The sequence below is a fragment of the Saimiri boliviensis genome, chromosome 18 (assembly GCF_048565385.1).
Source record: "Saimiri boliviensis isolate mSaiBol1 chromosome 18, mSaiBol1.pri, whole genome shotgun sequence".
Lineage (NCBI taxonomy): Eukaryota > Metazoa > Chordata > Mammalia > Primates > Cebidae > Saimiri > Saimiri boliviensis.
In genome coordinates, this window is record NC_133466.1 from 36739843 (window position 1) to 36767111 (window position 27269).

A 27269-nucleotide genomic window follows, 5' to 3' on the forward strand; every position below is an offset into this window, starting at 1 on the left:
ACATTCATGAATGTGTATAGAAGATAAAACACAGGAATAATACTGGGGGTCAGAAATTACCTACAGACCAAATCCAGCATCACCTGTTTATGTATACCCATGAGCTAAGAATTCAAGAGTGAATTTTTCAGTGATTGGAAGAAAAGAAGAAAAAAAAAGCAGAATAGCATTTCATGACATGTGAGAAATAAATATAACTCAAATTTCAGCACCAATCAATAGTTTTACTGGAACACAACCATCTTCATATAAGTTTTGCCTATAGTTGTTTCTACACTACATGAGCAGAGCAGAATTAGATAGAGGTAACAGAGACCTGTATGGAACAGCAAAGCATAAAGTATTTTTATCTGTTTCTTTACAGAAAAATTTTGCTAACCCCTGGATTATGCTATACATGATACTATAAAATTTTGTCACTAAACATTATATTATGTTCAACCTTGTAGATTTCAAGATTTCCTTAATTTATTTAAATAACTGCAAAGAAAAATATGCACCTAAAATTATTAAACCAGTTGCAATGAAAGGAATGCTTATGACTCCCCTCCAAATAAATTCAGACGTTGAAATCCTAACCCCCAAGATGACGATTTTAGAAAGTGAGCCTTAGAAGGTAATTAGGTTATGAGGGTGGAGCCCTTCTGAATGGTATTATTGCCCTTATGAAAGAGATCCTTAATTTGCCCCTTTCACCTTATGAGGTTACAATGAAAAGATGGGCATCTAAACAACAGGCCCTTATAAGACATCAAATATTTCAGAACCTTGATCTTGGATTTCCCAGAGTCCAAAACTATGACAATAAGTATCTGTTGTTTATAAGCTACCCAGTGCATGGTATTTTATTATAACACCTTGAAAGCACTAAGACATCATTTCTCTACTGATGAAAATTTCATGTTTTTAGGCTGGGTGCTGTGGCTCATGCCCATTAACCCAGCATTTTGGGTGGCCGAGGTGGGCAGATCACCTGAGGTCAGGAGTTTGAAACCAGCCTGGCCAACATAGTGAAAACCCGTCTCCACTAAAAATACAAAATATCACCAGGCATGGTAGCATGTGTCTGTAGTCCCAGCTACTTGGGAGGTTGAGACAGGCAAATAGCTTGAACCCAGGAGGCAGAGGTTGTGTTGAGCCAACATGGTGCCACTGCACTCCAGCCTGGGCAACAGAGCAAGACTCCATCAAAAAAAAAAAAAAAAAAAAAAGAAAGAAAGAAAGAAAATTTCATATTTTTACCAAGTTGTTCTAAAAATAATTGGATTAATGTATTTACTTTCTAATAGATATGAAAATTACCTATATTTTAATAGTCCAGGTCACCTGGACTTTGAGAAGTTATATGATACATGAAGCTTCATCTCTTGGCTGCTCAGTAGCTACCCAGTATCGATACTGAGTTCTCAGCAGAGTCACTGGTTCAGGCTGTATGGTCAGGCCAACGTGACACAGGTTATATAGAGGGACCCAACTCTCACTGTTCCCAACTGCTCTACTACCCTTTCCTAGCTTGGTCCTATTATGTAGAAACTTCTGTTCATTTAAAAGTAGTTGGAAAAGTGGTAGAGTAGCTACTACCCTTTTGCTGTCCGTCTTTAGTGGACACTGTGGTGTGCAACCAGATCCCTCTCCCTTTAGGACCGAGGCATTTATTCTGCTGCTTCTGGCAATTCCTGACTCTCAGTTGTTTCCCTCTTTGGGAATTGCCTTCAGTTGAACCCCCCTTGCCCAGTATCATGTCCCCTTCACAGAGGCAGATCACAGCTTTTAAGTTGTCAATGAAGGAATGCAAAAGCCCAACCCCCTTGACCCTAGGCAGAACAGTTATGAAGAACCATCTCACTCCAGAGCTCCCTGTGGAATACAGGCCTCTATTAACTTTATCAGTGAGACTTCTACCCAAATCTCTCTTCCTACAAAGATATTGCCCTGATAATATTATCCCATAAATTATCTACAAGCAAATATCAGTCTGAGTCTGTTTTCTAGAAAAATTAACCTACAACACCCCTCTCTAACTCCTGCCCTCTCTAAGAAAGCGAGATGTAATGTTTGTTATTATATCCAAGTTTAGCAGAATAAAATGGCCACATATGGCTCAGCCTCTTTGTCTCTCTTTTGGGCCAGCCCGCATGCATGATGGTGCACTGTCCTCCTGTTTGTGCCTTTTGTAGGAAAACTGCACAAGAGTTAGAACTCAGATTATGTTTTTCAGAGAAAAAATCTGAGCAATCATCAATCTCTTAACAGTAATGGAGCTCTAAACTGTATACCAAGAAAGGTATCTATGGGAATCTTCTCTGAAGTCCAGATTTCCCTAGAACTGCATGTTCCAGAATCTAAATTTAGCTGAAGGCAGTAGGAAGTCTAATTGTGGCAGTAAGCCTAATGAAGAATTTCCAATTCTGCCTGATCAATGATTATGCTAATAATTTTAATCTTTATTTTCATGATTCCTTTGTTTTCTCAATTGGGTCAAAATTTATGAAATAGGAATGAATCCTGATCACTGCCCTAAACCCACACTGACAAAGGGCAGCATTCCACGCATCCAATAGGAAAACTTTCATCTTTCACTATTATCCATTTTAGTAGTCGAAGTCACTTAATTTTACCTGATTTACTTATACGAGGTGATATTATCACAGCAGTCCCTTAGAAAGGGACACATCTTAGTTCAAACTTCAGCTTGGAGACATAAAAATGCAATTTAAGCAAGTAGTTTTCTGAGCCTCAGGTTCCTTGTTCACAAATGAAAGTAACAAGATCTAGCTCAGATTTGGTTTAAGAATTTAAAGTAGTAGTGTCTGTTTACAGATGTGTGTGTGTGTGTCTGTGTATAAAGTACCTCAGGTAATGCCTTATATTGTGAGTCATAAATGCTCATTCTTAACTCTGTAAGTATGAATAATTATTATAAATTATATCCAACTGTGTCCTCTCAAGAATTTTCAGAGAACAAAAACCCACTTTTCTTCTTCCAAAAGCTGTGAGAATGGCTTTTCATCTTGATGAGATTGTTTCAAGCTGAAATCCTGTAACAAGTCAGTGAATCAAGTTCACACCAAAGTGAACAAGCACAAAAGTAGGCCATCAAAATGAAAGAGCAACAGTCACACCCATTTCCCCCTTACTGGTAGACTTCACAGAGGGAAGAACACATCCTTTGCCTGCGAAGAGCATTGTTACGCTCGCCACGTAGGTATCACGTAAGACAGAGAAGAGTCTCCTGAGACCTGCTGCCCATGAAGGCAGCTGCCGAGTTGGGAACTCTAATAAAGATCTGGCCCCAGGCATCACATGACTCCCAAGTTGTCTTTATTTTGCTGATATGTGGCAAAGAAAAAAGGGAAGCCAGTGAGGGCTAGTTTTACCATATACTCTTCTACGGAGGGACTACCAAGTCCCCTGATATTTTGTTTAGAAAAGCAGCTTGGACCCAGCCTCCATAGGAAGCTGAAATGGGTTAGATGGTGCAATGATCAGCAATGCAAAGCTCAGTAGAGAATGGTTAACCAAAATCACAATGTTCCACTCAGGTCACAGGAGAGGTAAAATAAAGCTGAGCATTTATGACTCTGGGGAATTATTTGTTGTGAACTAGCACATGATTAAGGGTTCTCCCTACTATAGAGAAACTAAGGAAGGAAAGAATTCATTTTAATTTTGGAAAGAGAGTTCCACTATACCACAAAGTGTTCTAGCAGAAGGACCTGAGACCCACCAAATTGGAATGTAGACTCCAGCGATGCAATGGCCAATTTGTCTCTTTGGACTCTGATGCATGTGAATTCCTGAGCTCAGAACTATGAACACTATTAATATGACTAGTCTGGTCCAAAAATCAAGCTCAGACATGTAACACTATAACCTTCAGAACCAGTGAATTTCAGAGAGGACATGAATGCCCTGTGAAGAAATTGTTTTCTTACTATTTGTTTCTAAAGCTGTTGGATATAAATTTTATAGTAGTCTTTTAAGTCTTGTGTTATTTAAATCAGAGACAGGGAGGGAGGAGAGGAACAAAGGAAGAGGAATAAGAAAGCGAAAAGGAGGAAAAGCAGCAGAGGGTGAAGCCGGGGGAGGACGGGAAGGGGAAAGGAGGGGAGGAAGGAAGAAGAATTCATTCATCTAAAACATGTTCGACAATCCCTTTTCCAAGGGCTACATTACAGACTACGTTTCACAAAGCAGTTTTTATAAGTCATACGTAAGGCCTAACAAAGAAGGAGAGGAAGTAACTTACCCAAGGGCACTATTTCTGAATTCTATGAGGCCTAACACATGGTATAACGCGCAGAGACATGGGAAATTTGAGAAATGGGCTCAGTTCTTTGTAAACAGAAGGTCCCAGAGATTCCATTTAAAGAGAACCAGACTACCAGCTGAAGAGACGAGAGAAAAGCTTTAGACCTTTCTCGGGCTGTATTTCATGAGCTAGTCATACCGGTTTCTCCAGGAATGCAGAAATGATTGCAAAATGGCTAGGTTCCATAAACGTGTTGGTAAAGTTTAACTTTACAGATAAGAAAAAATAATTTCAAAACAAATTTCCAAAAAGATCCACCCCTTCTTAAATTAACCTTTTCTTGTTATAGCAAGGAGGAAACCCACCAGCTCACCTGCATCAAATCCCACACTGGGCACTATGTCTACTGTTCCATGAAAGGCTCCAGCCCATGCTGAGGTAGCAGTGGTGACTGTAGGCGGTTCTGTCTTTGTGATGTCACACTGAGGAGCAGGAATCCTGGCCGCATGCACTGAAGGCATCAGCAGAGGCCCATAGGATGGATCCAGGGCAGAGCCAGCAGGAGGGTGGTGATGGTGGTGATGGTGGTGGTGGTGGCGGTGGTGCATGTGGGCATGAGGGTGGTGGTGCCGCATGTACACGTCATGCATATGGCTGTAGGATGGGCTCACCTGAGATGTCAAAGGATAAGGCCAGGACTCAGACACAGGAGGGGGAGGGGCTGGGCCAGTCTGATGCAGGCTGTGTCCTGGCCAGGGACTGGGGTCAGCTGCAGAAAAGGTGCCAGGGGGTCCAGTGACCTGGAAGTCGGGATGAACTCCCCCCAGACAGGGTGCAGGTGGGGGCTGGTAAGAGCTGGTCCAAAAGGAAGTTGAGAAACTATTCCGTTGGCTTGAGAGAGCTGAGCTGTCTGAGAAGACAGAAAATAAAAAAACATTATTAACAAAAGACTCAGTTTTGGAATAGAGTTGCCTTTAATTGTCCAATAACATTTAACAAGCAGTCAAATTAGCATACTCTCATATTCTCCTCAAACGGGCGAATTGATTCCAGGTTGGCCTCTAGCCTCGCAAGCCAGTGGGTCCACGTGCAGGATCCAAAGTGTTGAATGAGCCCCCCTCCATTTGCTTTGCTTGGCTTATGTTGTCACAGTCTGTGCTAACGTTTGCGATTTGGAGATTGAAAAAATTCATTTCCTTCTGAGTACCCTGCAGCCATTAGGTCTAAGGGGACGTCATAGCTACCCACTTCACTGGTAAAGAAAGCTTATGCCGTAAGTGAGGTTTCTGTAAGTTGGAAATGATCATTTTTATCAACTTCTAAGTGTAAATACAATTTTCATTTAAATGAAACATGTTAATGCCAAAGGTACGAATGGAAGATTATAGTTACTTATTCTAATACTCATTTTCCATTAAGTAGAGTGTATTCCAGGCTTATTGATTGATTGATTGATTGATTGATTGATTGTGGAGATCTGGGAGTCTCTAGACCAAGAACAAAAGTGGTTAATATTTAATGACAGTATCAAATGTCCAACACTATGTCAGGGGTTTTCCATGGATAATCTGATAGGAGTTTCATTCCAGGCCTATGGGATAATTGTTGTTATTATCCCCATGATGAGAAAATCCCAACAGAGAAGTCGCCTGAGGCTTAAGAAGGCAAGAATGGGACTAGGCTTTGAAGCTACGTGGCCTAAATGGCCAATGGCTGGTACTCTTCATAAAGTGCCACAAGGGGGCACACTTATAACTATCAACATTTAGAATTCGGTGAAGATCCTGTGCAAAATGATGGGTGAAGGAAATTCAAGTAGAGGTCACGTGTTTGAGGAAGTATTTGAGGAAGGGAGGAAATACCACAAAATAGCACTTCGAGACAAATAAGAACGAGAAAAAACAGACCCCTAACTCTCAATTCAATTTCCTACTCAATCATAATAACACATTTATATATGACCTAGCATGTACCAAACATAGGCGTCAGGGATGACCAAACAGACATTATTTTTAGTCACAATCTGCAGAAGGATAGATAAGTAGAAACAGACATGTGCAAGGTGACATGGCTGGTATTCTCCCAACAGGAAGCACAGGGAGCACCGACCCAACTTAGAAAGTGAGAAGTAGAAGCACAGGCTGAGTGGGGGCTAGCACTGGGAAGAGAGCTTTCAGCAAACAGACCAGCATGTAAGAAAAGGCCATATATTACACACACACACACACACACACAGAGAGAGAGAGAGAGAGAGAGAGAGAGAGAGAGAGAGAGAGAAACAGAAGCAGCATTTGAAAGACAAAAAGAGTTCAGTAGGCAGAGATAACAAAAAAAAAAAAAAAAAAAAAGGACTATTAAAATAAGGACCCAGATTGTAGACTTGCTGGCCATGGTACTGAAGGTGGATTCTATGCTGAGGTAGTAGGGTCTCAAGGCTTTGAAGGGTCTTAATCTAGAAAGTGACATAGTCAAATCCGTTTATAGAAAGATCAGTGCCTCCACCTGTAGCCTGTTGCCTACAATGCTGTGTAACTGAACAAGCACTGGGTCGGGAGACCAAGGAGCCCAGCTTTGATCCTAGGTCTTACCCTATCGCATTTTATCACCCCAGATGGACCCACCGATCTTTCCATGGCTTACTTTATTTCGCAGCAAAAATGAAGTCTTTGAATTCATTAACTCAAATTATCTACTGGCTTAATACTGCTAACAGTCTGTGAAGTGTCCTATGGATTATTTTTATCTATAGAAGATGCTATTTTCTAAGAACATTAGTCATGCAAGTTTAAGAGAGTATTTTTATACTGGGTTCCACATAAAAGGACCTTCCTATATCTTTCCACTGAATGAAGGGTATGAATGAAGGATAGCTTAAAAAACTTCTATCAACTACCACATATGTCATATGGTTAACATGATTAGGCTATTACTGTGGTGTTTGAACATTTTCTCTCCCCTAAAGGCTGTGGCAGCAGCACTGCAAGCTCTTTCCCTTCCTCTGGGCACCAAAGCTATGATCATTCATCCCATTCATCTTGAGGTCAACTATTCACAGTCAATTCCCTCCTTCGCTACATCTCCACAGATCTCAAAACACTTGGGGGAAATCTAGGAAATGATGTTCTTCAAAAGGCAAAGAATGGAAGTGCACTTTTTAAGTCTTCAAACAACCTCAGAAAACTTTTAATTGAATGACTTTCTTTGGTCAAAATCACAATTTATCCAAAAATACCACCTAAACTCAAACTTACTGGTATTGAGGTAAATGTTTTCTTTAACAATCATCACTTTGCAAAATGTGAAAAATACTATTAATGATGAGAAGAAAATTCATATAACTTGTGAGAAGAAAATTCAATTTGCCTTAGATTATGGTCATTTGTAGAATATTTCTATCATACCTACAATGAAAGCCATCAATGTTTAAAGCTTAAAAACCCAAGTTTATAGAGGCTCCTTATTCTATATAGGTCACCTTTGCTACCACACATCTGCTATTTTGCTCTCACAACTCCCATCTTTGGGATCAAATCCTTCATTCTGCTTCTAACTACCATATCCTGGAGAGGCTAGAATCCTGTTATGAAAACTGTTGAACCCCGACCACAAGTACTAGCCAGAGATACAGAGTTCCCTTTATTAAAATCCCCCATTAAGATGTCAAAAGTACAGAGAGTATATAACATTTCTTTGTATGCTTTTAGTCTCATTTATATGTACATGGAGCCAATCTTATTTTATAGATGCTTATGCATTTTCAATATGCACACACAAATGTGAATAATGAATGAATTCCTTATCAAAAAATATTATTAGTCTATTTATGAAGAATTGTACTGTGATTAGTGAAGACTTTATTAAGAAAAGTAGAAATCTGTTTTTGAAAATGCACTCCATAAAGATTGAACAAAGTTTTAAAGTGCTCCAGGGAAAAATAAAATTAAAAGGAACTTAATATTTTCCCAGTTAATGTGTCTCTTGAGATTAATATAAAGTTTGCAAAGATCTACGCAGCCCTTTAAAAAAAACCTGTTGCATTTACAAGTGAAACAATATTGAATGGAAAATATGTTTATGAAGAAGTTTATACTTCAAAATCACTATTTGGTATCTTGCTTGTTTAAAGAATCTTGATACAAAGGAAAAGATGATATGCTTTTCTTCATGCCTGAGAATCAGTGTGCTTATTTCATATGTATGCAAATTTTTTTCATTACATGACTCTTCGCTTATGAGTACTTAATCACAGCCATATTTGTTGGATGAAGAAAACATGAAAAACTGCATGAACTATTTCTATGCAATATTACATTTCAAGTTAGTGGAGGCAATATAGTACTGTATGCTATTAACACTATATGGTGACTTTGGATTCAATATTACCTGATATACAGATGATGTTAACCTCAATATTTGAATGAGGCTAACACTGACACTGTAACACATACAAAAAGCCTAACTATAATTTTGTTTCAATTTGCATCTGGGGTTAAAAATATTACACAAACAAACATACACAGAGGTTTATTTCTAGACAAAAAAAGAAAATGATAATATTGATACATTGTCCAATGCAAACCAAGTAACCTCACTATCTGATTTAGGCCAGAAACATATTTTAAAGACATGAAAGAATTCTGCGTAGAATACCAGGTATTTCTTTCAACTTCATAATAGCTAGGATACTTTGTGGATTGATTCTAAATGTCTCTTTTTTAAACACACACAGACACACACACACACTCCCCCAAAAACCAATATAAAAAACTCTCATGGTAAAAAAATGTAGGAAAGATAAGATTCAAAATTCAAGGAATGATACACCTTATTACTTAATTTTAAAAATAACAAAAACTAAATGAGAAAGAAAATGGCACAACGAAGTGTCGCAGAACCTCCAAATCATCTTAAACCTGTCCAGAAAGCACATTATTCAAATCAATTATTGATTAAAAACATTATTATCATGTTAAAATGTAACATTTTTATGTTTTTTATTAATATCAGTTAAAAAACAAAATTCTCCTCAATACTTAACCTGAGGTGTTCTTGCTGTAATTTCATTGTCATTCTATTGTTCTTCCCATGGAAATAAATGACTGGGTCAGAGGTGAAATGACATGTGTTCCAATGTTTGCTGTCATTCAGTAATTATGCATTAACATTATGTCCAAACATTGCCCTCTAGTTACTTTCTTCTAGAGTTGCTCAAAATGGGCCTTGTGACTACAATGAGTTTCAACTGGTGATGTCAGATGCCGATACTCCTTGGAGGCAGCAGGGTGAGATAAGTCATACCTCACTTTTGTCCCCATGTCTTGGTCCTGTGGACATTCTGTTCATTTCCAGTATCAGCCAGTTCATCAGACGGGCCCTCCTTTTCCTGTCTCCATTTGACCATTTAGGTTTTGTACTTATTTTGAGAGTTCTTTCCGATGAGAATGAATTGCCCAAGAAGGCCCTATGTACATCAATGAGCCAACAGATCATTTTCTTTGCAACTACAATATCAGATTAGCATTCAGTATGGTTTTAAGTCAGTGATCTACTCTGCTGTGGCTTGACATAACTCCCTCCCTTTTCTACAACACACACACACACACACACACACACACACACACACGCATTCTGTAAAGATCAGTGCATAGACAAATTTGAAGCTAATGTTTAGCTCTGTGCTAAATGCTAAATTAGTCATATAGATTATTTTTAAAAATCTTTATAATAACTCTAGGAAAAGGGTGTCAATAAACACATTTATATGGAGATAAAGAAACACTCATATTCATCTTTCCTTCCTTCTTTCCTTCCTTTTGTCCTTCCTTCCTTCTTTCATTCTTTCTTTTCCTTCCTTCCTTCCTTCCTTCTTTCTTTTTCTTTCTTTCTTTTTTTTTTTTTAAGGTGGAATCTCACTCTGTCGTCCAAACTGGAATGCAACGGCACAATCTCGACTCACTGCAACCTCCGCCTCCTGGGCTCAAACGATTCTTCTGCCTCAGCCTCCCAAGCAGTTGGGATCATAGGCGCCTTCCACCATGCCTGGCTAATTTTTTATATTTTTAGTAGAGACTGGGTTTCACCATGTTGGCCAGGCTGGTCTCGAACTCCTGACTTCAGGTGATCCATCCACCTTGGTCTCCCAAAGTGCTGGGATTACAGGCGTGAGTTTGTTAGGTTTTTTTTTTTTTAATGGAGAAATGAACTTCTCTCAACCCCATTAGAATATATAGCAGGATTAGAGGTAACTGGTGAGACATGGGGCCAAATAAAATACACATGTTTTCTGTCACTGTTTGCCTTACAGCTGAAAAATACCTAAAATAAGGTTCCCGGCTTCATCAAGATGATACACATTCAAACTACAACCATTATTTCATAATTAGCCGACACACACTATTCTTTGTCTAAAGATTTACCATGGAACTACAGTCAAACATGATTCAGTTATTATATTTGTTTGTAGCACGGTACCACTTCTGTGGCACTGTCATAACTTGATGCTGGAAACTAGACCCTTTAACACTTAGTCAGCAGTTCCTTTCTGAGCATTATTACCATGGACTAACATTATCAATAGCCTTTACTATCTACTATTATCTAGGACTCTGTGTTTTGTACCAAAAACACAAAGTTCCAGAAAACAATGTTCCTGGATAAAGATTCAGGGTTTGTTTTCTATGTGCCAAATGAGTGAAAACTTACTTAAGGAAAAGAGAAAAGGCATCTGACTTTCATTTAGCACCTTGAATCAAGCTCTATGCTAAATGATTCCTATACATTATTAAAAAAATCTTTACAATCACTCTAGGAGATGGGTATCCTTAAACATATATTACAGTTGAGGAAGCTGATGTAAGAGATTTTAATTTAGTAATCCAAGATCACATTGCAAGCAGAAGGTAATGGCTGGAACATGAATCTAAAACAAATGGATTCCAAAGACTGCATTCTTCCAATCCTGTGTAGCGTTGCCAATTAAAATTAAATTGTCACTAACTCTCTTATTTTATGAGAATGAAAATGTGAATCTCATTTTATTGAACCTCTTCTTTAAGATGTTTTCTATATCTTTAATTTCCGTTTGTGGCTCTCCTGTAAATCCTATGCAAGTTTTATACGTTTATCTAAATCTGACTAATTCGCAACTAAAGACAACCCTGGCAAAGTTCTAAGAAAAGCAAATAATACGTTTGAAATCACAGAACTTTACAGAAGAAAAGATTTTTACCAATTATTGAATTCAACCACCTTGTTTTATAAATAAGAAAACTGTACCCAAAGATTTCATATAACTTAATACAAAGAAATTTTCTATTAAAGGCTTTTTTGTTTTCTAATTCTGGATACCTGGTATGAAATTGGTTCATTTAATTCAGTCACTTAATCAATTCATATTTATTTCAGATTTTCCACATAGAAACACATTGCTGTGAGCATCAGAAAAAATGAGGAATGATAAGCAGATGTGGTGTTTGTAGACTTAGTGGGAGAATAGGAGATGAAAATTGAAGTGCATGCTGCATTCCTGGTATACTCTGATAAACTAATGTAAAAAGCTTTAAAATAGCCAGACGTGGTGGCTCGCGCCAGTAATCCCAGCACTTTGGGAGGCTGAGGTGGGTGGATCACCTGAAGTCAGGAGTTCGAGACCAGCCTGGCCAACATGGTGAAACTGTGTCTCTACTAAAAAACAAACAAACAAACAAAAATCAGCTGGGCGTGGGGGCAGGCACCTGTAATCCCAGCTACTCCGGAGGCTGAGGCAGGAGAATCGTGAACCCAGGAGGCAGAGGTTGCAGTGAGCTGAGATTGTGCCATTGCACTGCAGCTTGGGTGATAAGAGCAAAACTCTGACACACACACACACACACACACACACACACACACACACACAGCTCTAAAGTAGCTGTTCTCCACCTATCACTTTTCATTTTGTTCCCCTCACACCAGTATTTTTGCTTCGTATGCAGTATTATTCGAAGTTCAATACATCTTCAGGGCCTTTGTACTGTCTGGCCCCTCTGTGTAGAATTATTTTTCCCTAAATAACCACATGATGAGTATTCTTATTTCCTTCAGCTATCTGCTCAAACACAACTGTGTCAGACCGGGCTTTTTTTATCACCTTATGTAAAATAGCACCTTTGGTAACAATTGTTTGTTTTCAGTTTCTAACCCAAAACGTCAGGGCCATGTTTTAATACGTTTATCTAAATCTGACTAATTCACAACTAAAGACAACTATGGCGAAGTTCATGAGGGTAGAGCCTTGGGCTGTCTCCTTCACTGATACAGTCTCCGGACTCAGCACATTGCTTAACACATAACAGGAGGCTGAGAAACGTTTGCTGAGTAAGTAAATAAATCAAACAGGAGACACACTTGAAAATCAAATTGAAGATGATTCCAATAAAATTCTAATAATTTATTTATAAACCCTGTCTATGCTAAAATTTAACATCTACTAAAGGACCTTGTATATTGTGTTACACAAATTACAGAGAAAACGCTGATGTGTCGTAGGATTTCTGCACATTCACGATATAACACTTAAAATTATTTTGAATATGATACTATAGACAATCACTCTCACACCAAGGAAAAATTGGGTCACCTTTCATTTAATTATGACCTTTCAGGTTAAATGATAGGAAGGTTGCATATGCCCATGTGATAAAAGAAGTAGACATTATGGTTGCTACTCTCCTGGGACAGATTTTCATGATAGGATTTATTATTGATATAGCAAATTATTTATTAAAGCCATCTAATTCACTGATGTTTTCCTATTTTCCTCCTCTACAAATTATTAAAGATATTCATCATGTCCTGTTAAATAGGACCTTAGTTGATTACATAAGCACCTTGGGCTTCCAAGGACTGAGTCTCGGTTCTCATAGTAGGTCCATAATATTTACTAATCTAATAAGTGGTATGTATTTCAATTCATTTCTATCAAGGACTTGGATATTTTATTTGTAATTCACCTTCCCCTTTAGAGTCACTGTTTAGTGTTGTTTATGTTTACTAAAAGGAAAAATAAGGAAGTAAAGAAAAAAAAAAAAGAAGGAAAGGAGATGAGAGGAGAGCAAGCAAGCAGGGAGGGAAGGAAGGAGAGAAGAAAAGAAAGGTAAAGCAGGTAAGAAAAATCAGACCCAGCAATTCCATGTGGCCAGGACTTTTACAGTAGAGCAGAACCACTCCTGGGCTGCTGATAGGGGATCACTAGTCATTGCCCACTGCTCACCTGGCCCTGTCCACAGGTGGCCAGCTTTTCCTCATGATAGGAGTCACCCATACCCTTGCTAAAGTGTGATTTCCACACCTTCCTATGAAGATTCCAGGTCAAGAGATTCAAGATAAGGGGGGGCCTGCAAACTGTCTAACAGCACTAGATGAATGATTATCAAACTCAAGCCTGCAACTGAGTCACTGGGAAGGCTGATTAAGACACAGATTGCCCCACCTCAGAGTTTATGATTCTGCAGTTCTGGGGTGGAGCCCAAGAATTTGTGCTTCTAACAAGCTCCCGTGTGGAACTGATGCTCCGGGTCAGGAAAATCATACCTTGAGAACCATTTTAGTAAGTCATTCCTATAACCCGGTGAGTTTGGAAGAAATCACTGCTGTAATAGATTTATCTGAAGCTGTCATTGGAATGATGTATTATGTTTTTCTGTAACCCTGTAATTACCCTGATTTAGATGTCACCAATAATTTTCTGTGAGTCAGAAATCAGTTTCAAACACATCTCTGTGACCTCGATAGAGAAAGAAATACAGAAGCCCAATGTACTCTACTTTCTTTATCAACGTAAAAACACTAGTTTAAACCATGTAGACGCTTCCAAAAGTGCCTAGATTGTATACTACAAAGAGTTAATACTGCAACAAATCAGGACAGAGAAGTCTATCAAAAGAACACAGACAGCTCCCAAGGTCTGTATTCCTGGGTCAGACTCAGGTCTCTTCCATGTCGCCACGTAGCACCTATTGGAATGAGCAAGAGCTAATTTTTTAAAAGCTGATTTAGGCACGCCTGTTATTTGGAGAACCAAATTGGGCCGCTGGGGCTTTAGGAATGGTACTTCGCAGCCCAATCCAGCCGCTTCAAACTCAAGCTGGTTGTGTCACTACTTTTCATGAGGAATTTCAGGGGTGTGACTGCATCCTTTCCAATCCTGCATTCCACATGCGACAAAACCGATCCAGCTGTTTGTTTGAAAGAAATTCCTCGCTGTCCTTAAATATTAAAAAGCAAGAGGCTATCCATCCTCAGGGGCAAGTCTCCAGCTGGAACCTGGTACAGGCAGTTGCAATACAGAGACAGTGCCCTGGAGAGCATCTGCTTTTGAATTCTTACCTCGCCATAGGGGGGTTAGCCCCATCTTGCTTTTTGAAATGGCAGATTCTGGATGGAGGGTGATGGCTTGGCCCAAAGCTCTTGAGAAGTGTTCATCCACTACTGACCCAATGTCTCCCTGGAAATAAGTGAAAAGGACACAGCGAGAGTTAAGGTACTCCATCTCGGCAGGCTGGTCTTTCTCCTCCTCCTCCTCCTCCTCCTCCTCCTCCTCCTCCTCCTCCTCTTGTTTGCTGGGAAGGGTGACTTCCAGAGCGTCCTGCATCTTGCTGAATACCGCTAACTTCTTCTGGGATGGAATAAACAAAACACAGTATCAAAGACAGTTTGTAAAAGAGCATTAACTAGTTAAGTTTTCATTTTTTAAAAAAACAATCTAAATATTAACATATGTTTGCAAACCGATTCTTCATCCGCTTTACTCCATTTTTCCCTCCCCAAACCAGTTGCCTCCTTCCCACACCAAAAACAACAACAACAACAACCAAAAGTCTGTGATTCTACATTTGGCAAACAAACATAAACGTCCATTATCAAACAGTGTATTTTCAAAACAGGATTTTTTTCCCCTCTAGCTAGGCCAATAGGAGAATGACTTTAAAAAAATAGTGACATATTCCTTCTAGTTTTTCTTTCCAGTTTTGGTTTACTTTTAAACATGTAATGTACATCAGTGTTATGGTTTAGCACAGAAAGGAATGACTGTCTGGGGGTGGGGTAGAGGAGAAACGGACTTTTCATAAATAAAATAAACTAAAATAAAAACAGGAATGTAGCATCTTATAAAAGGATTTGGCAGATGTGCTGAACTCATTTCTCAAAAATCAAACTAAAATGACAAAATAAGTTTGTGTGAAGATCCATTTTGCATGAAACATATTTTTCAGATGTTCCACTTAACCAGCAGTATCAGGAGGGGAAAACGTTTTATTACAGCTTATGAAAATTTTATAAAATACTAGTAATGGGCTAATCTTTCAAATAAAAATGAGAAAGATTCATTCATTTAAAACGTTTAAAAATATATTATAACGCTAATAATATACATTATGTCAGACATGCTTCTAAAACTTTATATTTATCATTTCATTTAATTCGTACAGTTCTATAACATGGATATTTATGCTATTCATATTGTAAAGATTAAAAAGCTAAGGCACAGAGAAGTTAAGTAACTTGCCAAAAGTCACGAATCATACAAGCTGCAGAGTCAGATGCATAAGGAAAACATACAGGTGTAGACATGCGTGTTGCGTGTGCATATATATGTGCTGGGGAACGGTGGGAGCGAGGGATGTCTAGTGTGTGGATAAGCATGTGCATGTATGTGGTGGGAAAGGCAGGGAGGGATGTCTAGAGTGAAAAAATTTACAAAAACGTATTTTGTATTGTTTTTCTGGGTAATAACGTTTGTAGTTAATTGTCATTTTCTTATTCCTGCTTTCAGTATTTCCAAACATTTTTCACTGAACACATATTATGTTTATTATCAACTTCAATATGAATTACATATAAGAAGATAATGTGAAAGATTTTGAAATGTATTATTCTAGTGACCAAATGAGCTTTCTCTGTCATCTTTATGTCTGCAAAACCTGATCCTTGATCATCCTATTTTTCTTACTTTGAAAAAAAAGCTTGCTGGAAAATGAATGTGAACAGAAAAAGATAAGTCACTCCAGAATACTCAGTAATTTTGCAATTGTTAGCAAAATAGATATCCCAGACTCTAAGTTTCTAATGTAATTAGTAGCTTCAAAAGGTATAGCTACAGATTATAAATGCACCATTCAATAAATTAACCCCTTTCCCCTAACAGTGAATACATCGTTCCTGTGTAAGGTGAGTCCTGAAATATTCAGAAATACTATGAGCTGCTAGTTATCATTGTCGGATGTTATTTATAAATATATATTTTGATTTTATTTAAAATTTGTGTCAATATGGTTAACATTCGTTGAGGAATAGATAATTCATTCTTTGTAATGAATGTGACTTGCTGATGAATAGGTGATTGGCATGACTCTTTTTATTTCTCATAATCTACTTCAGCACAGATTTGAACATGTTTATATTTAACTTCAACAGTAAAAACACCATAGAAACATACGATGTGTGTGAAACGAGAGAACTGAACTAAACAACCTCTAAAGCTACTGCTAGTTTTAAATTCCATTATAAAATTAAATGAATATTATGATTTATTAGTCAAATCACAGAACTGCTTCTTAGTGTGCATGGGATTTACCTAAAACATGTACTGTTTTAACCATATGCACACACTCTCTGTTGGATATTCCGGCACATTAAAAAGTAGCACTCTTTTTATATGAAAAAAAAAAAAAAAACCTAAAACTTATCTACATGGTGGCATAATTGTCTACATTTTGTTCATTATTATCTGTGAAACTAATTTCTTTTTTCTGTTAATGTCCAGCTCAGCATCAGTTTGTGAGAGTGAGGTTTGCATATAATTGCCTTATTTGTTTAATTGTAACATTCACCCTTTAAATAAAAGAGGCTGGCTATTAATAACCCAAATAAAGTCAATGTTTCAGTTTACCCTTAATTGACAGCAATTAATTCTTAGATGAAATACAACTGAATTTATATAGATGTAAAGGATTTGAAAGCCATGAATCCTGATGCAAATGTCAAATACTATTCTGATCAATAGTAGCAATTATAAAATATCAATTTTTAAACTGACATTTTAAAATCAATTAAACTATTACATTTAAACTATAGAAATTCAATCTATTTAAGATATCACAATTTTCTAAATACTTCATAATACTGCGTTACTTGTCCTACCAATTTTTGAATGGTTGGATAGAAATAAACTAACCTAAAAATTATAGTTTTCAATATCCAGTAGGAAATAGTAAGCAAAAGCTGCTCCTGTATGAAAATCCCTGTCATCAGTTTATTTTAGAAAAAGAATTATCTCAATGTATGCATTCTTTATATTCTTTTTATTTCATATGTGTAACATATCTATATTGATATAAATTTGTATACTGAAATATTCCTTTTGATATAGGAAACATATATGGTTCTTTAAAATAGCTGTACTGATTCCTCTAATTAAATAAATTTTTTTGGAATGATTATATTAATATACTTTCTTTTTTCTTTCTTTCTCTCTCTCTCTCTCTCTCTCTCTCTCTCTCTCTCTCTCTGTCTCCCTCAGTTCTTTAAGCCAATTCTTTAACTAATTAAATAAATTTTCTAGAAAACTATCAAAGACATAAAATGAAAAAAAGGCTTATAATATATCTACCAATAGGCAGGACATAAGAACGTCTACCATTGCCACTTGCACTTTTTTTCAGATGAAGTTAGGTTAATTTTCACAGATTATAGTAAACCAATTTAAATATTTACATTTACAACACACACACACACACACACACACACACACACACTCACTCACATACACAGACATTTATAGCCTCACAATCAACAGTACTGGTTAAAATAAGAATCTCAAAACATCCAAAAGGCCTGATAAGTACCTAATGTGCCAAGGTTGAATTTGCATACATTTTTTATGATTACATGTGATCAGGAAGGAAACAAACAGTATGTAAACGGCAATTGATTCAAATGCTGCCATTCATCCCATCTTAATGTCCTTCTCCGTCGACTCTGGAGACTCAACTACTTTCTGATGTCTGTGCTTTGGTGGCTGTAAATCAATGTATTTTTTTTTTTTAACTAAGTATTTTGCTCATGAGCACTTCTGCCATATGCTGTATTCACTTGGTGTTTGCTCCTTCAGTGAAACTTTCCTAGTGTTACATTCTTTCGTGGGAATAATTTACAAAATTCAAAACATTGAGACTAAATATCAAATCATCAGAACCACGATTTCCTAAATCAAGGTCAAAAACGTAATCTAATTTGTATTTTTCTCAAAATGCACAATCACTTCCTAAAAATATCCAGATTTCTCAGAAATACTTAAGTTTTTCTTACAAACCCCTGCATAAATGTTAATAAAAATAAAGTCATCTAAAGAGAATTTAAAGACTACAAGTTGTTGCATTTTTTAATGCATATTTATGTCTCTTCACCACTACGTAGTTATGACAATTTTCCCCCAGGTCAAATGACTCTGGAGTAAGATGAAACAACAAATGGATGAAGAGCTGTAAAGTTAAAGCTAACTCACAAAGAGGCTGAAGTATCAGCGTGGAGAGTCTGCTTGGCAGTACACCACACTGCCTGCCATTAGGCACAACAGCAACAAACTTTTTAGCAGGAACGTGCAGGGGAAGGATTTGTCTGACAAGAGAAAGACTCCCTTGCCAGGAGCCAAATACCACTGACTCCCCAAGGCGTAAGCCTACAAAATGCCAAATGATTACTGTGCATTTGTGGAAACTTTTTATCCTAGGGAAACAAAAGTATTTTAATGAATCACTGGCGTCTTTGGATATTTAGAAACAGCTTTAAGAAGAAAATCTACTGGCTATCTTTGTATAATACAATGTGTGTTTTTTTTTTTTTTTTTATGTTCAAAAACATGATTGGAGCTATAAGAAGAAATCGCTATCCCAGGGTAAATATTTCAAAGTCCTAGAGGCCAAAATAGCAGGACATTGCTAGTTGACTACATAGATATATATGTATCTCTTTTGAAACAGGTTCTCGCTCTGTCGCCCAGGCTGGAGTGCAGTGCTGTGACCACGGCTCACTGCAGTCTTCACCTCTCAGGCTCAAACGACTATCCCACCTCAGCTGGGATTACAGGTGTGTGCCACCATGCCAGACTTATTTTTTATTCTTATTGTTGTTGGAGCTGACAGGATCTCATCATGTCGCCAGGGTTGGTCTTGAACTCCTGGCCTTAAGTGATCCTCCTACCTCAGCCTCCCAGAAGTGTTGGGATTGCAGGCATGAGCCACCATGCCAGGCCACATATTTCTTTATTTACTTGGCTAACAGATTTTGGTTCTTAGCCTATTTGGAGAAGGATAGGTGGGGTTATATGAGGTTAGGTCCTGCTAAGGAACATATATCACAAACCTTTTATGTATTTTATTTCATGTAACTGCCCTCTCACACATAAATAAAACTTCTTATTTTTATCTCACACATAAAACTTATTTTGTCAGAGTAAGTATTCGCCAGATAACAAGTTAATGGCCAAATTACTGGGTCAGGATGGTCTAACTATAACAGTAAGTGATAGAGATGGGATTACAATTTAATTCTGTCTGTTTACAAAGCATGTATTCATAAAATAAAGTAAAGACAATGCTTCTCGATAGGATATTTATTTTAACTGAATAAACAGAAAATATCAGTCAGCATGGCATCACATGGACAGTCTAAAATTCATGACATTAAAAAATTAGAGATTTAAACAATGCCATACTTTTAAATATATATATATATATATATATATATATATATATATATATAAAATTCTAGATGAAACTGAACTTCTGTATCTAAAAATAGATTATCTCCTTGACAAATAAGATACACGAAACCATTTTCTACAATTTTTCTGGAAATCCTATTTGGGAAATGTGACCAGAGTCAATTTGTGAGACAAAATCACACCTCATGGTTCTGTGTGTTTGTTATCTTAACAGTAGGGGGGAACCAACCAAAAATAATATAACTTAACATGATGGGTTACTTTTGAGTGCATTTGCCTCTAAATGATTCTGGTCATTATCAAAAAGTCAAAACTAACCCCCACAAGGAAGAAAAATTTCCAGGTTTGATGATGTTCAAAAAAATGTGCCACAGGCTTAGAGGCTATTTCAAAATTTACATTCCCAAAATGTTTTAAGCAACGATCACATCATAAAGGGATGCGCTCTCTCTCAAACCAACTACTTTGAAGGAAACAGCAGCTTCCAACATATAAATTTCTAGTTCATATGTATAATTCCATTACTAGACTAAGGGTATAATTACACTTTTAAGATAATTTATCCATTATTCATTAACTTATCTAATTGTCAATTAATTCCTTCTTTTTGTCAGAAATTACGCAAAGACCTGAAGTCACAAAGATGAAAGTCATAGCCTGTTCCTAAACTCAGACTTCTTATAATTAGTTAGAAGAGTATGGTAATGGCAATAATAAATAAAGAGCCTCATGGTTTATTATATGGCTGATGGCATTGTATTCTCTAAGTAGCTAATATTCCAAAATTTACAGTAAGAAAATTCAAAAGCTAACATTAGATTAATTACAGATAGTTTTCTTGTTTCTAAAGCAGCACAGATGGGAAGGAAATACAAAGAAAGAGAACTGAAATTGGAAAGAGAATGACCAAAACTGTTTTCATGAGTCTGAGCAAGTCACTGAACCTTCTGGCCCTTAGCTTCCTCTTTTTAAAACAAGAAGCTTTGATTTGATTGTCTCAGTGGTCTCTCATCCAATTCTATATCTTAATAAGCAATATTCTGGAGCTCTAGACAAATTCACACTTAATTTTGTTTCCTACATTGGCTGCCTCTTCTGATATTCAGCCAAAAAAAAAAATCCCTTACAGACCACTGAAGAATAATTTATTTTCAGACATGGGTCATCTAGCCCAATTCCTAGGAATTAGTTACGGTGCTTCCTTTATCTATCTTCATATTAACAAGAAAGGATACATTTTTAGAGTCCCCCAATGACAAGTGTTTTGGCACACTGAAATGATATAGTTTTAAGGAGAAACGACACCTGTTGAATTTAGTTCATTCTTTTTTTCTTCTTTTACTAAAGGAGACAGTGAAAAATGATTCAGTTACCCCAGTTCAGACCACACTTGTAAATTACTGGCATATATCTGGTATCCACTGAACTATCAGTAATTATGGATTTATGAGTTGTTCTAGCAGCAGCTGTTTGGGTCTAATGGTTCAAGGCACTCTTAGGTTCTTCCTAAATGAGTAGTCAGAGCAGAAAACCAGCTGCTTAAAGAGATGTGTTTTGAAAGGTTCAGAGCAGAGCTTAGCTCAAAATTTTGCCTTCACTGTCCCTGACAGAGACTGAAATTCGACTCTTAGAGAGCCTTTGCTTCTTGAATAAAAATGTTTTCTTGGAGGTAATACCTTAATATATTATCTATTACTGGATGTATTAATTGTCCGATTTTTTAAAACTTAACTGGACATAAAGCCTACGAGAGTGAGATTCAAGCTAAGCACCCAGGTTTTAGAATGACAGTCACCTAGCTTACAAATTTGCTTTAAGATCTGCCTTAGACATCATAAGCATAATAGTTTTATTCATATTGAATATTTCCATTGTACAGATAGATATGGCAAATATATATACATGTATGTACACGCAGACATACATACCCACATATACACACACAGCCAAGCCTCTTTTGCAGTAGCCTAAAGAGACACTACACAGGAGAACAAGACTTTCCACTCTAAACACCTCTTTTCCCACCTTATTGGTCACGTCCTTACCATCTCCAGCTTTGTGAGACGTGAAATTTTACTAAGAGCTAGATAAGGCAGGACTTTCTTGCATTTAGCCAAGTGTCACCTTGTCCTAGTATCTGATTTCTTGGTGAACACATCCTCACTATGCATGATTTTATGGATCTCAATCTTGCCCTTACCATCATTATTGTAATCTCCATTCTGCTTGACTGCCAGAGACAACAGTTCAGTTTATTTTAACATTTAATTTTTCCTTTGGCTTTGAATTTTCTGGCTGGGAAGTTATTGGGAGCATGAAGCCGTGGGGCGCTTTAAGCCTCTGAGTCTCTGCAGTGAAGTTAATTTGTGTGGTGTGGAGTTACAGGGGCTGTTCTTTCTCAAATAAGTCCTGTATGAATTTTTATAAATCCACTTAAGTCCTTACTTACAGTTTCAAGAAAAATAGATCCTCTGCCTCAAATAAGTTGTCTGCGAATTGAAACTATTTTGGTTATAATTGTATTCTTTCTCTTAATGAATCTAAACTTACGTTGGAACAGCAATGACAGATGAGGCACTTAAAATTAACTGCTAATACCACTTTCTGTATTTTATTTTAGATAAATAAATATTCATTTGCTAAGTGAATATTCTGCTTCATCAACAAGGATGCAACATGGATAGCACAAGTCATTAGCATAATACAAATGCTTTCTAAAGGCCTTTGGAATGCCTAAACTTAAAAAAGTACACTACCATGGACTTGGAAAGAATCTTGCACTCCAAGGCCAAAGAATCTACTGCATATTAATCTTCATTATAAAAAAAATTGATTGGAGACCTAAATACAAAAATAAGCATATTGTGCAATAGCAAAACTTGAAAAAATAAAATAAAAAAAGTTTTAGGATACTTCATGGCATTGTGCAAAGATGCTACACAGGAGAAAGGGAGATACAGCGGTCCTACTTTTGTCACAACCAACTTTGAAATCTTTAGCCAGGCATTTCAGTCCTATAAAAATCCGTTTTCTCACATGAAAAAGGAAGAGTTGAAGTTATGTTTTTTCAGGGCTTTTCTTCTCTGAGAAACTGAATCTTACAACAATTTTATGACTCAAACAAGGTAGCAGAGACCAGAGACAGTTTGAAAAAACACCTTACACGACTTATAAATGAAGTTCTGCCTCCAAAGGCACTTAATTTTTTCAAGTGAAAGCATGCATGCAGATTCATCCAGCTGTTACCCCAGAAGAGGACAGAGTAAATATACTCCATTGTATAAGAAGCCCAAAGTGTGATTGTTAAAAATCCCCACGCACAATTAGAAAACTGGTGACTGTTCTGTGTCTCATCTATAAACTACATAATCCTGAAACCTTTAAGAGTGTGTGCTGAGACGGTGAGCAAAGAGGTCTCCTGAGGAGGTGTTAGAGACACATCCTAAAGGCAGGAAGAGATGGTGGGCACGGGAAACGGGTCACCCAGTAGCCCTCAGCAATTTGGGCTTTATAAACAACACTGTAGGATTTATACCCTGCAATTTCTAGGAATTAATGTCAGGGACTCTAAAATGTATACTTTGGACATATTTTAGCACTGTATACCTAAGTAACACACTGCAGTGCAGGCTAATACATACGCAGTTAACTAGATTTTGAAGACATTCACTGATTACCCACCTACAACATACAATATGTTCAACAAAAACCTAAACTTAAATTTGCAAGTGCACATCTGTGCTTATAGGGAAAACATGAGAGTGCACATGCCTGGATAATGAAGTTCTGTTACTTCTAAAATACTTCTCAATGTTACATGATCATTTGTTACATTACAGGGAAAATATATCTGTGTTTAAAATCCATCATAATGAATCATTTTGATATACTAATAAAGACTTCAGAGCTATACTGTTTGAGGGGAAAATCAGTTGACAGATACACTGCTACAATTAAATACAGAAGCAATACAACACTTTAATCCTGTCTCTTCTAGCATTTTTTAAATGACCATTAACATTTCTTGATGACTGTTACTTTTCTTTGCTTTTTTTCTTTTTATTCTTCTCGAGAAATCAATTTTTGAAATTCAGTAGGAGTTGTAGCCCTTATTTCTGTCTCCCAGGCAAGATGCTATTAGGGGTCACTTCCCATGTACGGAAAAAACAATCTTCACGGATAATAATGATAAAACCTTATGGAATGCAAAAACAACCAAAATATGTATTCTCGGATGACTGCATTAGGGCCAAGTCAATATTAGTCCCACTACGCCCACACAACGCATAGTCTAAAAATGCTGTCAGCCTGATAAGAATTTCCTTTACTCTCTTTTCCAATAGAAAATATAGGTCATCAAAATAAACTTCTGACAGTAAAAGAACAGTAGTTACATTGTCAAGTCTCTTTTTATTTAGCTAGCCAGTTATGGTCAAATAGTGTCTTTACTTGACCAAAGGAAAAAAGAAGAAGAAGGAGGAGGAGGAGGAGGAGGAGGAAGAGGAGGAGGAGTGGGAGGAGGGGGAGGGGGAGGAGGGGGAGAGGGAGGAAGGGGGAGGAGGAGGGGGAGGAGGAGTGGGAGGAGGGGGAGGGGGAGGAGGGGGAGGAGGAGGAGGGGGAGGAGGAGGAGGAGGAGGAGGAGGAGGAGGAGGGGGAGGAGGGGGAGGGGGGAGGAGGAGGAGGAGGAGGAGGAGGAGGAGGAGGAAAGAAAGAAATCTTGGACAAGCCATTTCAGTAAAAGCAACATGAAAATTTCCAAGCACACCTCTCAGCTACATTCTTATGATTGACTCAGCCTAACATCTACTTAAGCAATGTCTACAAAAGCCCCAAATATGGAAGTTGATCATTATGCAACTAATCAATGTAGAGTCTGTTTTGTTTTTTTTTTAATTGCATTTTAGGTTTTGGGGTACATGTGAAGAACATGCAAGATTGTTGCTTAGGTACACATGTGACAGTGTGATTTGCTGCCTTCCTCCCCCTCACCTATATCTGGCATTTCTCCCCATGCCATTCCCCCCACCTCAACTCCCCACCCCCTGCTGTCTGTCCTCTATTTAAGAAGATCATTGGTCAGAGTTTTTCTAATTTTTATTTTATTTTTTACTTTTTAAAATTTTAGTCTTCAGTATGTTGATGAGTTTAGCAAAAGAATTGAATTTGGGGACTGAGTCTCAAGGCTACTGCAAACATTAGATGAAGTATCTGAAGTCATTTCTTATTGAAAACGCTTATGATAGGTAATTTGTCATTTTCTCTGATGCTGAATGTTATTTTCTAGCTCAAAGAAAGAAGTTAGTATTAACTCCACCTCAGATTCATTGATTTCATAAACCAAAAAACGAAACCGTATTTGAAACAACTTCGACTCGTTGCTGTTTTTTAAGGGAGGAAAGTATCGTTCTGAATATTAAGAGAAGTTTTCGTTTGTTGCTCACCTACATTCCAAATGATAATGGAAGGCCTCTATAATATCAGAGGTGCTTTGAAACGCTGGAGCTGATAAATATTAAAAATAAAAATTAAAAAAAGGCAAGAAAGCAAGGCTCCTTCCTCTTTGGCCCTAATTGGTCCTGGTTAAGCGGGTACTGTTTAGCAGATGAATCTGGGACATGTACCCTTCCAAAATCAGCTGAACTTCACAGTTCCTACATTTTAAACAGAAAGTTAGATTTATTTCTAGAGAGTGGCACTGTAATTCTAGCAAAGAGACAGAGGTAGAGGAAATACAGAAAGTAAAAGGCCAGATGAATTAATGGACCAAACCTATAAAGGTTTGCAATAAAACATGTGGTTCCTAACAAAGTAGAAAGAAATCACTGCATTCTATGGATGGTAACCTACTAACCAAAACTAGTCATATTTTTTAAGTTTCTCCAAATCCACCAACCCTAACTCCCATCGTCTGAGATGGACTCTATTTTAGTACAGCCCTTGCCACACGCACTTTTTGTTTTAATGTAGTACAGTACTAACTAAGCCTTGGCAGACTCTCTGTTGAATCCAGAGAGTAACGTCGAAGGGCACCTCATGTACTCTGCTGTTCCTTCTAAAGTAACTATAGCATCTCCTTGGTTCGTGTCCCCTTATTGTGGACATGCTCAGTTACTCTTGGAGGAGTGGAGACCCTGAGATCCAAAGTAACAACCTCTTGGCTGAGGGACACACTGTCAACAGTCAACACCAAAGTCTGCGCTTTGCTGGGATGAGAAAATGAACGAACAACCTTAATCCATCCCTGTCCTCTAAGTCACAGTCACAGGGAGAAGTTCTAGGAACACCCCATGGACATTATGCTAGACCAGTGTTCCCCCATTAAAGTCCCCGATCGTTTTGTGAACTCTGTCAGCACACTTCATCTTCCTCATCAATAAAACCCTGAAACACTCCACCTTTCCAAACAAATAAAATGGTTGGCTTAGAGGAAGTTTACTCACATAGTCCTAAGACAGATGCCCTCGGTGAGCTTCAGAGAACTGAGTCCCAGGAGCGAGGGTGGCTGTGAGGAGCAGCCTCTGCGCTCCGGCGGGCACAGCTCAGTGGAGCCCCAGCGGGGTCACGCCTCGCCCGCCCGGCCACCCCGCCGCGCTCCGTTCCCGGGGCCGCAGCCTCTCCCCCGGCGCTCTCGGGACGGCTTTCCGCTCGAGGGCGCTCCCGCCGGTCCCAGAGCATCCCCCGCGCCGCGCGTGCCTGCGGGACGCCGCCGAGCCCCGGGCCGAGCCCCGCGGAGCCCCTCGCCCCCGCCCCCGGCGGGCTGCCCGGCCGGTGACTCACCTGCTGGCCAGGTTGGGGCGCCGGCTGGTAGCAGGCTGTGGGGCAGGTCGCCGCCGCCATGGGGGTGGGCAGGTACTGGGACGCTGCATACGGCTGGGGGTGATACATCACCTCCGCACAGCTCATGGCAGCCGGGGCAGTGGCGGCCCCCGAGCTGCCGCCCGTGTCGCTGCTCCAGCCGCCGCCGCGGCGAAGGCGGGTCCTGGGCGGCCGCGGGCTCCGCGCGGGGCGCGGGCTCCGGAGGGACTGGCAATCGGCGGGCGCCCGCGCGCGGGCAGCTTCATCTTCGGCCCCGCCGGGGGTCCCCTGCCGCGCTTATATAGCGGCTCGGGGACGCAGCCGCCCGCTGCGCCGCTGGGGCATGACGGCGTCCCGCTCGCGCGAGGGCTGCGGCGCCCACGGCAGCGCCAGTCACAGCCACAGCCCGCGCCGGGTCGCGCGGCCGTGGGGAGCCCCGGCTGCGCTTTGCATATGCACGGTGCG

At 38.7% G+C, this 27269-nt stretch overlaps 1 protein-coding gene across 3 annotated transcripts in view; it reads right to left on the minus strand.

Annotated features, from left to right (window-relative positions):
• Positions 1–27264, minus strand: part of VGLL3 (vestigial like family member 3) — a 49337-nt gene extending 22073 nt beyond the window's left edge. Inside the window, exons 1-3 of one of the 3 annotated variants that reach the window (XM_039480582.2) lie at positions 26787–27264; positions 14615–14903; positions 4626–5162 (exon numbers count right to left, since the gene is read on the minus strand). In XM_039480582.2, the coding sequence (XP_039336516.2) occupies positions 4626–5162; positions 14615–14903; positions 26787–26912 (952 nt within the window). In that variant the 5' untranslated portion in view covers positions 26913–27264. Of the gene's footprint in view, positions 1–4625; positions 5163–14614; positions 14904–26449; positions 26576–26786 lie in introns of those variants that run through there. The other 2 variants (XM_039480583.2, XM_074389152.1) reach the window with 2 other exon arrangements.
• Between the last annotated feature and the right edge of the window lie 5 nt (positions 27265–27269).